We start from the raw sequence: 12403 nt of genomic DNA on the forward strand, positions 1-12403 counted from the left end.
TTCACCAGCTTAGAGGCACCTCTTCTTTACTGTCTCCCCTACTCCCATTTCCTTGAAGCCTGAGGAGCTGGGGAGAACTCTGCTGTTGGCAAGGTGTCAGAAAATTCCCAGAGCAGAAACCAGTTTTCAGAGGAGCGTAGAGGACACACAGATCTCCCTTGCTGCTCGGGCTGCTGAGACGTACGCACGCAGCGAGGACGTAGAGCAGTTGGTCCCTCTATGGGAACGCTGCACCCCACGCCGCTGGCATCCCTGCACTGCCCTGAGCCAGGAGCTGCACTTTGTCTTTCCTTTCTGTAATCCCTAAAAGGCTCAAAAAAGTTTGGGTTACTGCCAGTACAACCATATAGCTCCTGCATAGCGTTATTACCCTCAGTAATGTACAAAAATTATATTAAGGAAAAAAAATATATATCCAAAGCTTTACTCATTAATGTGACTAATCATAAAAAGGTTGGTGTTCTGCTTTTTTTTTTTTTTTTTTTTTAAGAGCAATGCATTTTAATCTTCTGAGTTTCAAGATTAAATTTCCTGTTTTTTTTTTTTTTTTTTTTTTTTAAACTTTAGTATGAATTCTAAGTATGAATAGCTTTATTCACTATTCGCTTCCACAAACATCCCACGTACTGCAGACACAATCTAAACAAGGGGAATGACAAATTGTGTCGGTGTTGTTCTGCAGCACTAAACTTCACAAGGTCCAAACCTTCAGAACCTTTAGGGACTTACAAAGTGGTTGACTAATCCCATGACCACCAAGACAAGTTATCTCACTGTTTTTTTCTTCCCAGTAACTGAATTAGAAATCAAGCTAAAAGGTCAGCCTGTCTGGACAAGGGAAAAAAAAAAAAAAAAAAAAAGGCAAAAAAGGAGCATCACTTGCTTATAAAAGACGCTTGCTTGCCAGAGATTGGATTAAAGAAAAGCACAGCAGGGATTTTTATTTTTTTTTTAAGCTTTTTTTTTTTTTTTTCCCCTTCTTCTTCTCTAAGTGGTCATGCTTTAATTTTCTTAAGTAAGAGTACCGAAATACCTCTGGACATGCTAAAATAAATCATTTCACTAGGCTTTGAAGATCCTGCTAGCAGTACAAATCAACTGTAAAGTACACAGCTGGCCAAGTTGCCTTTTTTTTTCCTCCCGTTTTAAGAAAAGCAATCTGTCAGAAAGTGCTGATTCCTTTAAAACAAATCAAGATTTCCAGAAACAAAGAACAAAGTTCTGGTGGAAGGGTAGGCAGGTCTGTGATAGAATTTCTTTCTTGCTCACACATACCCTTCCCTTCGCTCTGCCTTCCCCCTATGGGCTCCGCTCACTCATGCATTAACAATTAATTTATTTCTTCAGGATCACTTATCCCAAGTGAAGTAGAACACCTGAAGAAGCAGCAGTAAGAACACCTCAAGTAAGAGGGATTCCTTCAAGCCGTACTGCTCAGTTCCCAGAGCATACTATTACCAGGAGACATGCCTGGACCTGAAGTGGCAACCCATTAGGATTAACGCTAGATCAGAGGGTGAATGCAATCTTCATTGAGAACGTAGAGCGAGAATTTGGCTACTGGAGGACAAAGACATTGGAAAGAAATTCAGAACCGCTGAGAAAAGGTTACTGGGGAAAAAAGGTGAGACAACAGGTGAAATACTTCTACGTATCCCCAACTTGAGAATCTCCACTTTTCCACAAAGATTGGAATGGGCTTAGTAAAAAGAAAAAAAGAGAAAAAAAAGTGTATTAAGACACTACATCAGAGTCATTAACTTATCTGAAGACATGCCGAAGTCTGATAGGCACAATAAAGGCTTAAGACAGGCGGATTCATCTTCAGAGATTTAAGACTAAATCATCCATGGTAAATATTAACCTTTATTCAACAAATGTTTTTAATTTGAGTCTTAGTCCCCTAATTTATTCCCTGCTCCAGGAGAGTTGCTGAACAAGGTTTGTTTCCAGCGAGACCACACTGCTGCCTGACCTCGTGTACCCAAAAGCAAGCACATCACAAAACACCAGGCTGCCAGCGCTCTGCCTCTCCTTCGCTACTGGAGAGGAAACAATATCTGGCAATTTGAATGCAAGGAAGACGGCAAGAGAATTAAATGCTTTGTGCAGAACGACTGAACTACAGAGATTTCAAGGGCGTTTTGAAAATGAATAGCTGCATGACCATGGGAGAGGCTGTCAGCTTTAAAACCAGAGGCATATGTTTGATATCTCAGGGACAAATATCGTTTTAGAGCAGTCCCCATGTGAATGAACCACCTCCATAAAATCCATGGCACATGAACCTGCGTGCTTTGCCGTGCAAGGTTTTCCCAAGTGCTCGCTATTACTTGGGCATCTATTTATAATGATCCTGCGTAATGGCAAGGTGCAAAACAAGAAGGAACTAAGCTCTTTTTTTTTTTTCTCCCAGTTATATTCTTTTCAGACTCTGTGCTAAGCTACTCTTTCTTCCCCTTCCTTGAAGGGCAAAGCTTGGATTTTGAAGTCATCTTGTCACTGAGTATATGAGCTAAGCCAAATCTCCTGGTACATGCTGGCTGCTGTAGGCAGCCATGGCTAACTGCAAACTCCATTACTTTTTGCTTGAGGGATGGCTCAAACGTGATGGAAATCCCCTTGCAGTCCCCTGCTAGGGGCTAAGAAGGTGGAAAGGAGACACCAGGAACCCGACCACCACTGGAAATTTGCAGCACGCAGACTTTTCTGCAGGTTTTAGAGTGATACAAGCAAAAAGGTGCACAAAGGCAAATGTACCAGCCCCAGACGTCAGAGCTGGCATCGCTCCTCCACAGAACATAATTTCAGGCACCTGTCTGGATGAGGCCCTGGCTACAAAGTACTTGTGGAGGCTAGATGGAGACTTCATCCCAAGACTCTTCCCTTCTGGCCCTGAGACTCAGATGCCCAAGAGACAATCCCAAGCATCTCCAGGCTCCCAATGCATGGAGTCCCCAACAGGAGCCCTTTTTGCTAGAGATGAGAGAAACCAGGGCAAACTTGTCTTTTTAAGCTGCATTACCCTTTACAAACATTCTTGCTGACAGATGAGTTGCAAGAAGATTTTAGAAGCATTTCAAATAGATCTCATCAGAGCAGCAATGTTCTTTCTGTAAGGGAGACGCTGTGCCAACAACACACCCAGCCTCCGAGACAGATCTGGGGGCATAACAAGGCTCGAACAGGTTTTCCGAAGAATTCAGCATGCTCCGAGAGGCTTCCAACGTCACACCTTCAATTATTAATTCCTCCTCCCTTCCTCCCAGAGCAGGGACGCACATTGCAACCTGACCTTTCACAGCGGCCGTGAAACAAATCCAGTGATCAAAGAGCCTGGTGAAACACAGTTAGGTACTCAGTTCGTCCACAAAACTTTCAGTCAAAGTCTCAGCTGATTAAACACTACATTAGGAAAAAAAAGTCCAGGATGGCTTATTTACAAGTCTGAATGCTTCATATGAAGTTGATTTCAGGTGACATTAACTCTGTCTCCATTAAGGGCTGCAACCTAAACAATTCAACACAAACGACAGCAACTCAGTTTGCTTCCCACTCACCGCAAGCTCCATTTGAAAGCTTTATGTCACAGAAAGCCTGCTATATACCAAAAAAAAAAACCAGCAAAAATGAAATTTCGACAGCAAGTTGTAGCAGTAAGTGCTTTGCAATCAATGTCAGCACGCAGCAAAGTGAAAGCAGGTGGTGAACAATGACCCTGTTACAAAATGGAAGGAAGAAAGCTATTCTCTTCTTGTACCTCTTCAGATACAAGATTCAAGCCAGTGAGCTACCTTTTTCAAACACTGCCAATGAATCCTAAACCCAGATGTATCTTCTGATTTTTTGCTGTTGCCGCTGGTTTTGTCTCAAAGGGATTTATGGAGGTGAGTACGACCTGCACCCAAGGAGCGTGCTGTAAATCACACCAGTGGTTTGAAGCAGTCACGAATTTGATGAGGTTTGCAGTGCGATTGGAGAGTGCCTCCCTCATGCAAATGTTCAATTCAAGACCACTTAACAAACAATAAAGGAGAAGATAACCAAGCTGTTCCAGGGCTTCTTTTCAAAACGACTGTATGTTTGATTACCCAGTAACAAAATAAACCATCCGCCCGTAATAAAGATGTCACTAGTTAAAAGTATTCGCTGGGAAGAGCATACTGAATATGCTGAAAAGGTAACACTTGAAAGAAGCACAAACAATTACCAGAGCTTTAAAAATTCTTGGCAGATGGCTGAAAGGAAAAAAGGAAATCCATTTAAGGGACATCAATGTTATAAATCAAGGCAGGTGACATTTAAAACTGTTGAATAAAACATATAAAAAGCTGTCTCTTTGTATAAATCATACTTCACAGTAGAGATTACGTCTAGGTAACACACTTTACTTCAAGATCTTACTCAATTAGTAGGAGATGTGATTGGGGTATGATTTCAGTTTTGGAAGTTAGTAATTGCTTATTCCAGATTGCCTTCTGTTGTCAGAAAAAAAATATACATATATTTTTTTAATTCAAGTCTAGTCGTCTCAATAAAAAAAAAAAAAAATACATGGTCTTAATGCTCTCCCAGTGAAAGCAAGCTTATTTTAAACTCAGCACAGCACAAACACCTTAAGTTTGCTTGTTTCCTAGCTAGAAATCTGCCAAAGTTGTGGAGAACATAGACAGGAATATCTATCAGTCATCCCAGATCCGTCTTTATCTCTAAAATTGATGAATACTCTAGCAAATAAGTTCACTTTATGATCAGAGTAAAACTATGTGAATAAATCAGTGCCTGAGAAGTAATTTTTATTCCAGCCACCACTGGGAAAAAGAGGAGATCATAGTAGATGAAGGGAAAAAACTTTTGAACAGAAATGCCCTGAGGATTCACTGGAAGTGTTTGGTCAAATCTTGAAAAAGAATATTATGTATATATAAAAAAAACATTTTTCAAATGTGCATATTCTAAAATATTTTTTCTCCTAAGTAGAGAGACTTTCTAGAGCCTTAGTAACCAGCTTGGATTATTCACTTGAGTAATTTGGATGAGGGAAAAGAGGAACCTAAAGATTTGTGCAGAGACACCTTTACCAAGCTACTGAAAGGACAGAGATAAGTAAAAAGGAGATAAAGCTTAGAGGACCACATTAGAAGCAGGAATTATAAAAAGATAAACCATAAAGGGTTACACAACAGCAGCTTACCCATAAAATGCAAGTACTTTCCTTCTAGCACCTGCCGTACCCACACATCCTCTGCACGCCTTTTACCTATTGCTCAAAGAGACCCAAAGACCAGTTCCAACAAAGCAAGAGCCAATTATTTACTCTGCCGGCGTTTTCAAAGCCTACAACCATATAGAACATTCTCCCAAGTTTTTAATCGATCGACGAAGGACAGACAAAAGGCAGTAAAGCTATACAGCATCGATATTAGATTGCTAATAAATGCTCTCCAAACGAATGCTCAGAGAAACCAAAGACACTGAATGTTCCAGGTACTGGTGGACAGCAAGCTGTTCACAAGACAGATGACACCTCCACAGACAGAATACAATAAACTAGAGACTCGGGTCATTGTAAAGCAGAAGGTGTTTACTGCTATTGATAAGCAATAAATCACCTGCCCTCTAACAGTTCCTCCCTATAAATCACTTCCACTGAAAGGAACGGATGGCTCCAGCACACGGCCGCTCGTCACCGCGGTCCTCAGCTGGGAGAGGGAAGGCACGGCACCGACAGGTCCCTGTCAACCTGTGGTCACGCCACAGCCGCGCAGGGGAAGCAGCAGGGCGCTGCACAGAGCCATACGGACTGGGAGCTACCAGCTGAAGCGCTTGCGGAGTGGCACCAGGGCTGAGCAGAGCACAGAGCTCCGGTCCCTGTCGGTGGCTGCTCCCCCCTGGCTCAGACACCAGCCTGCAGCGATGCGCCGTGGTTAGCAGCCGTGCCTGACTGCTGATGTAGGGTCTGATCTGCAGGCATTGGCAGGTTGGTATCTACCACCAGACTCAAAAACACAGCACGATCCTGATGGGATTTAGCGTGCTTTGAAATAACGAGACTTTCTGTAAACTTGTCAGTAAGAATCCCCTGCTCTTGCTGTCTCAGCCTTAACTGATTCGCATAAACTGCAAGGAGAATCAGAGAATCATAGGACCATTAGGGTTGGAAAAGCCCTCCGGGATCATCTGGCCCAACCATCCCCCTACCACCACCATCACCCACTAAGCCATGTCCCCCAGCACCACGTCCAGCCTTCCCTTGAACACCCCCAGGGACGGTGACTCCACCACCTCCCTGGGCAACCCGTCCCAGTGCCTGACTGCTCTTGCTGAGCAGAAATGTCTCCTCATTTCCAGCCTGAACCTCCCCTGGCACAACTTGAGGCCATTCCCTCTGGTCCTATCACTAGTTACCTATGAGAAGAGGCCAACTCCCAGCTCCCCACACCTTTTCAGGTAGCTGCAGAGAGCAATGAGGTCTCCTCTGAGCCTCTTCTTCTCCAGACCAAACACCCCCAGCTCCTTCAGCCGCTCCTCACAGGACTTGAGGATTCACATTTTGATTTCATCACAACCAACAGCCATCGGTCCAACTGAGCAAGGTGGAGACACTGAAACTAACATGCTTTTGTCTTCTTCTGGTAAAGATATCAGAAATGTTTGGTGGTTTTGTATTTTGCTTTTTAATCTTTCTTTCCAATGCAATGTTCCAAGCTACTAACAAAATGCACAGAAATGAGGATGTTAATAAAAAACACTATATCCCAGATGACAGCAGAACAATGAAACCTTTCACTCAGTAAATAGAAAATTATAGTTTTCTTTACTACTTCAGCAAAAAGAATTATACCTTTATTCAGCTAAGAGGAAGGCTTGTTTTCATTGTATGTTATAAAAAAAAGGTACAAGCAGTTACTGTTAAAAGCTCTGGCTAGAACCAGATTAAAGACAGGCACAAAATAATTAGTTTCCTGTTGGGTAAATATAAATGGACATAATGACTTCTAAATCTGAAGACTTCAAAGCTACTTAGAGAAGGATGTAGATGCGATACCAATTCCTGCAGTGCAGATAATTCAAAAACTCTGAGATGTGAACATACTTCTAGAAAACGTACTTTATTAAACTTAAAAAAAAAAAAAAAAAAAATTCCTTGACATTTTCCTTTGACAGTTTGCCAGGCTGTAGGTTAGCCTCTGAGCAAATTACAAGCTGCAGTGTGAAATGCATTCCTGTTGCTCGCTCCGTTGTAGCACTGCCCCGCTTACCTTCCTGCTCGCCGCAGCCCCCGGCAGGACTCCGTGTCAGAAAGAGGAACGCTGCCCAGGGCAGGTCTCTAGATACCCACAGCAAAATGCTTCTGGAAGGGACCTGAAGACGAGCTAGTACAAAAAACAGCACTCACAGCATGGAAACACAGGACCTGAACCACAGGTTCTCTCGTGGTAGGCTGAAGTGGTGAACCTGCAAACACAGGTCATAGCGACAGCCAGCTTCCACAGACAGCTGAGATCTGCCACGTCTCCTACTCCTGCTAACCTCGACACCCCCAAGGATATACATTCATGTCGTTTTTGCAAGGAAAAAAAGTTTTGCTGCTACAGTGAGAGATCCTGTGAAGGCACACCTTCACTGAGCCAAGGAGCGAAGGAAAAAACTCAAACTTCTGGCTACTGCTAACTGCGGGACGTCTGAATCAACAAGGCTGAGATGCAAGCAAATCAAGGTCTCATCAAAGCAAGCAGGATATTTCTTAAAAGGGACGCAGAAACCTTGCTTCTTGATGTAAGCTTCCTTCCCAGAGCTGCAGCAGTGGGACAAGCCTGCTGGTGCACAGAACGACTGCTGATGGCTGCGGCTCTGCACTGAGGTCCTGCAGGTGAAGGGCAGCGCTTTCTGCCCAGCTCCTGGAGTTCTTCCAGGGAAGCACAGGTAGCAGCAGCAGCTACAGACAGCACAGAGGCATCTGTACCAATTAAGCTCCTGACAGGCTGCCCTACACCGATCAGATATACAAAAGCTGGAACCAAAGAAGCTTTGGAGCAAACAGCTTCAACATCTTGTGTGATGGCGGCAGAAAGACTTGATGTCATGCAGTACTCTTGCTCTAGTACCTGTTCTGGTCCTATTTGACTTCACACCCCAGACAAGGATGGGATAACTTAATTAGCAAAGATTCAGTGAAAAAAAGAAAAGGCGAAAACTGAACTACGGTTACAGCAAAGCCCAAGTTCAACACTACAGGCATTAAAAAACCCCAGCAAAGCCCTGATGGCAAAATTCAAGACTGTCGGGGGCACTGAGTGCCACTTCCTTTCCCCAGTGAAACCACATTCATGGGGTAGAACCAAAAAGGTTGCAGTATTGTTACATGTATCATAAGCCATGAATGGCCAGAAACTGCTAATTTCCTGAAGAAATATACTTTCAGTAAAACAATTAGTGATGTAATACACAACATTCATGCCTGGATGATCCACAGATACCTGCTGCAACAGACTTGGCAGGAGTGACTTCAAGCAGGGACAGAATAAAAATAATAACAACAAAGTGATCCCACTTTAGCCACAAACAATACTGGAATATCGGCCAGCTCAGAGCAGGCTTTAAAAAATACGAAATGAGCCTTTTGTAGTGTCTGAGAGAGGAAACACTGCACGATTAATTCTGCTGTACGGTACAGTACTACAGAAAGATTAAAGAGAAAAAATGTTTGACATTGTCTAAACAAATGCTCTAGCATTATTAATTTAAGTTTGTGCAGTAGTATGTGACTAATGTTCGCTGGCAACATTAAATTCAACTACAAAAGTTCTGAGATCTGATTATGGCAATTAGGAATTCTACATACAATGCAGCCTGCCCATTAACAGCCTCCCCCTGCAGCATTTTCATACCGGAGTTTATTATTTTCCTCCTTATAGCAAGAATTTTTGCCCATAATTAGTATTTTGTTTCCACGTTAAATAAATCATAATGTTTTTGGAAACATTTCTGCAGTCAAGCAGGGCTAAAATCTTTAGAGATCCTTGTTGAAACCTGAGTGGGGATAAACTTGAACAACATCGTGCATTGGCTAATCAGCCAGTCATGATTTCTGCCTCAGAAGCCCAAGGCTGGAAGCAGAGCGGGTTTATGCCATCTCAGCCAACAGCCAGGGCACGGCCAGAGCATCACGATTTGGAGGAATGAAGTTCATCACCTTCTAGAATAGGATCCTTGGGTTTTCGGCTTTGCAATGGATGGGGCTGACTTGAACCAAGCCTTATCTAACATGACATTGCCATTGTGATATAAATAGCTTCTTATTTGCCTGCTTCAGAGGAACAATTTTAGTCAAGAAAAGGTCAAATGGTTTTACCACAGGGGAAAAGAACAAAAATCTTTTGTAATTTAATATTGCTTTTTTTTTTTTTTTTTATGTAAGACAGGAGACTCCAGGTGCTAGCCACATAGGAAGGAGAGGAATACAGAACAGAATTCAAGGCATATTTATCTAGTCTGTAGTAGCACAAAGCAATAATAATTCAATCACTTCTTAAGGCTCAGGAGGAACTAGTATTCACCCAGCATCTCACTGATCTCATCTCTGCTTAGAATCCTGCAAACTCTATAGACAAAGCCTGCTCAAACCTATTTACTTTGGCAGTGCAGAAATAAGTTACAGCTGCACAAGTCTAGGACAGATGTACTTGATACGTCCAACACATCCTGTATTTTTCATATTCCACAAAGCTTATTGCATTGATGATTTCAATTATTAAGGATTAATTAGTAAGACATTTACCCAATAGCTAGCCATCAAATTGATCTCTTTTTAGTTGAACCAGGAAAAATATCCAGTTTTAAGTCTTCATCTAGGTTAGACAACATAAGGTTATTGCTACTAGCCCTCAGATGAGGACTGTACAAACACCCGTGTGTATTATTAGGGTTATTTTCAAGCATTTTTCTTCTCCTACAAAAAAGGGAAGTGACCAGGTGAGAAGGCAGCTCTATTAAAAATTTGCATGCAAGACAGGCCGGTATATTCATAGCAGAAATAGAGAAATACACACAGCTGTCTACAAATTACTACACGAAGGTGACCCAAAGCCCGATTTATTGCTCGTTTATATGTCTTGCTTTTATTGCTTCCAGCGCACTGGTAATCTATGCACATGGCAATACTTCAGGACTAATGGAAATCAGTAAGCAAGGTCACACGCGTGTCAAACAGTTGCTTTGCACATTCTAAAAATACTCGCAGGTCCTGCTCACTGGAACGGCACAGATCCTTCCCTGCATGGATCCTTCTGCACTGCTCCCCGGGTGCAGTCGGCACCCAGAGCTCGCTGGGTGCTGGGCGGAGTGCATCCTTCTCGCTGGAAGCGAGGGTAAGTGCTACACTCAATAGCAACCAAATTAGAAAGAAGAATAATTACAGCAAATTTCCCCTTGGGCCATCTTCTGCAGACCACAAAAGATTTTTAAGATACTCCAAAGCTGCCTGTCTTTCCTGGGAAATACCACACATCAAAAAATAATTGTTTGTCATTCAATTAAGTTATAGCATGTAAGGTTAATGAGATAAACTAGGCAGCTGACTCAACTAGAAATGTGTGCTTGGCCCAGACCCTGTGATACACAGTCAGCTCACAGGTTATTTTTGCAGAACATGCTTATGCAGTGAGTTTGAGCCTTCAGGCTAAGCATAACGTAGTGGCAAGGACTACAGAAAAAGTGCAGCAGGTCCCCTCAGCTAGCCATGCTTTTCAGTCTAAGCAGCAAAATCATAGAAGCAGCAGCAAAGACTGCAAAACATAGGCAACAACAACAGTCTTTACAATCCGTACAGCCAGAACAAACAGCTCCTGCTATTACAGCCTCAAAGTAAAGCATCTCTGCTGCCTCGCGTCGTGACTAGCAGAGGGATCTCGCCTTCTGCACGGCTTTGTGAAGGTGGAGTGAATCTCACCAATGACTGAGTGCAGCGTGACATGAATCACGGGTAACGTGAACAAACATCAGGAGGGTGTACAACGCACTTAAAGCTGGAAGTGCTTGCACTGAAGTATCATTGAAGGAAAATGCAGTGCACGGAACAGCGCTCAGCAAAGCACGCATCTTCTGGCATTTTAACTCAAATCAGAAATTCTCCTCTCTTCCAAAAAATTAAATCAGAACATTCCATAAATAACGGAACACAGAAAGCTATGGTCTTTCTTCTGACTTCTGAGAAATTCCTGAAAATCTAATGTTCATGTGCTCAGAAAAGATTGAAAATGAAGACTGGAAAAAATAAAGACGTGCTTGATATTTAAATAGAAACACAAAATCTAGCATTGAAGCTCAAGAAAAACAAGGAAATTCAAAGGTCATAACACTGTGGGTTGTTTTTCTGTTTGGTTGTGGTTTTTTGGTCAAGCACCCCACGTTCAGGATTAGCATTTTTCAACTGCCATCTGGATTTTTTTTTTTTTAATATTAAATGTGTAAGGCAACTAAGCTTCTACGTTAAGGTCTTCATACTTTGTTGTTGTTGTTGTTTGTTTTTAAGCCAGAACAGTATACAGACAATGTCTGGTTACGATAACCCAGAAATACTTGAAGAAAATGACTTTTTCAAAATGCCCCATCTGAATGCATTAGCAATTAGAATCTCCTCAAGTTTCCATTAGTCTGTCAAAACAAGAAATAATCGTATAGCAGCTCCAACTGAAACTCTTAAAGATTGTCACATTGATTGAATTTCAGAGTATAGACTTACAAATTCGTAGTCTCCATCCTGTGGCACTTTCCAATCAGATGAATTTTTTGTCTGGCCAGACACATTCTTCCCAAAGCTATTGATTTGATTCTCCTTCTCTTTCTGCTCAAAATATTCAAGGAATGATGGTTTGGCTGGCTGTATCGTTTCATCCCTCCCTGGAAATACAAAAGAAAAAAGAAAAAAACAGTTATATTTTAAAATATGCTTTCAGCTATACTGCCTTACATCATGCCCAAAAGTGAGTTCTTCTTTTTAGCACATACTAAATCATATAACACTGCTAATGTACTATTTTTCAGCAGGTTTTCAAAAGCTATTTCTGACCGTCCAGAAGGGAAGCCCAAAGCCCACCAGAGAAGTGAAGGCAGTGTTGGAGGCACTAGGCTGCAATCCATCCTTTGCAGCAAACTACCAGGTAGCCAGGCTTTGTGAGCCGCATGCTACAGGTGAACTGCTCCCAGCTGCAGCTTTCATCCCAGCTGGGCTGCAGGCATCGCAGAATACGCCAAGTTCTAAAACCAAACAGGATCATTTTACAAGCAGAAACTCATCTTTATATTTATGAATGGAATGGTACAAAAACCAGGCTTTCAAAGGCCACGTTTGCCAAACAAATTTCATAATTTGTCTTGGGTAGGAGTAGTTAAAGTCTACACT

The 12403-nt window shown here is 42.3% G+C and overlaps 1 protein-coding gene across 1 annotated transcript in view; it reads right to left on the reverse strand.

The window, feature by feature from the left end:
• Positions 1 to 12403, reverse strand: part of STK4 (serine/threonine kinase 4) — a 43397-nt gene that overhangs the window by 9110 nt on the left and 21884 nt on the right. Inside the window, exon 10 of the mRNA XM_084537721.1 lies at positions 11744 to 11901. Within this exon, the coding sequence (XP_084393847.1) occupies positions 11744 to 11901 (158 nt within the window). The remainder of the gene's footprint in view (positions 1 to 11743; positions 11902 to 12403) is intronic.

Source organism: Aythya ferina (assembly GCF_964211825.1).
Source record: "Aythya ferina genome assembly, chromosome: 16".
NCBI classification, from domain to species: domain Eukaryota; kingdom Metazoa; phylum Chordata; class Aves; order Anseriformes; family Anatidae; genus Aythya; species Aythya ferina.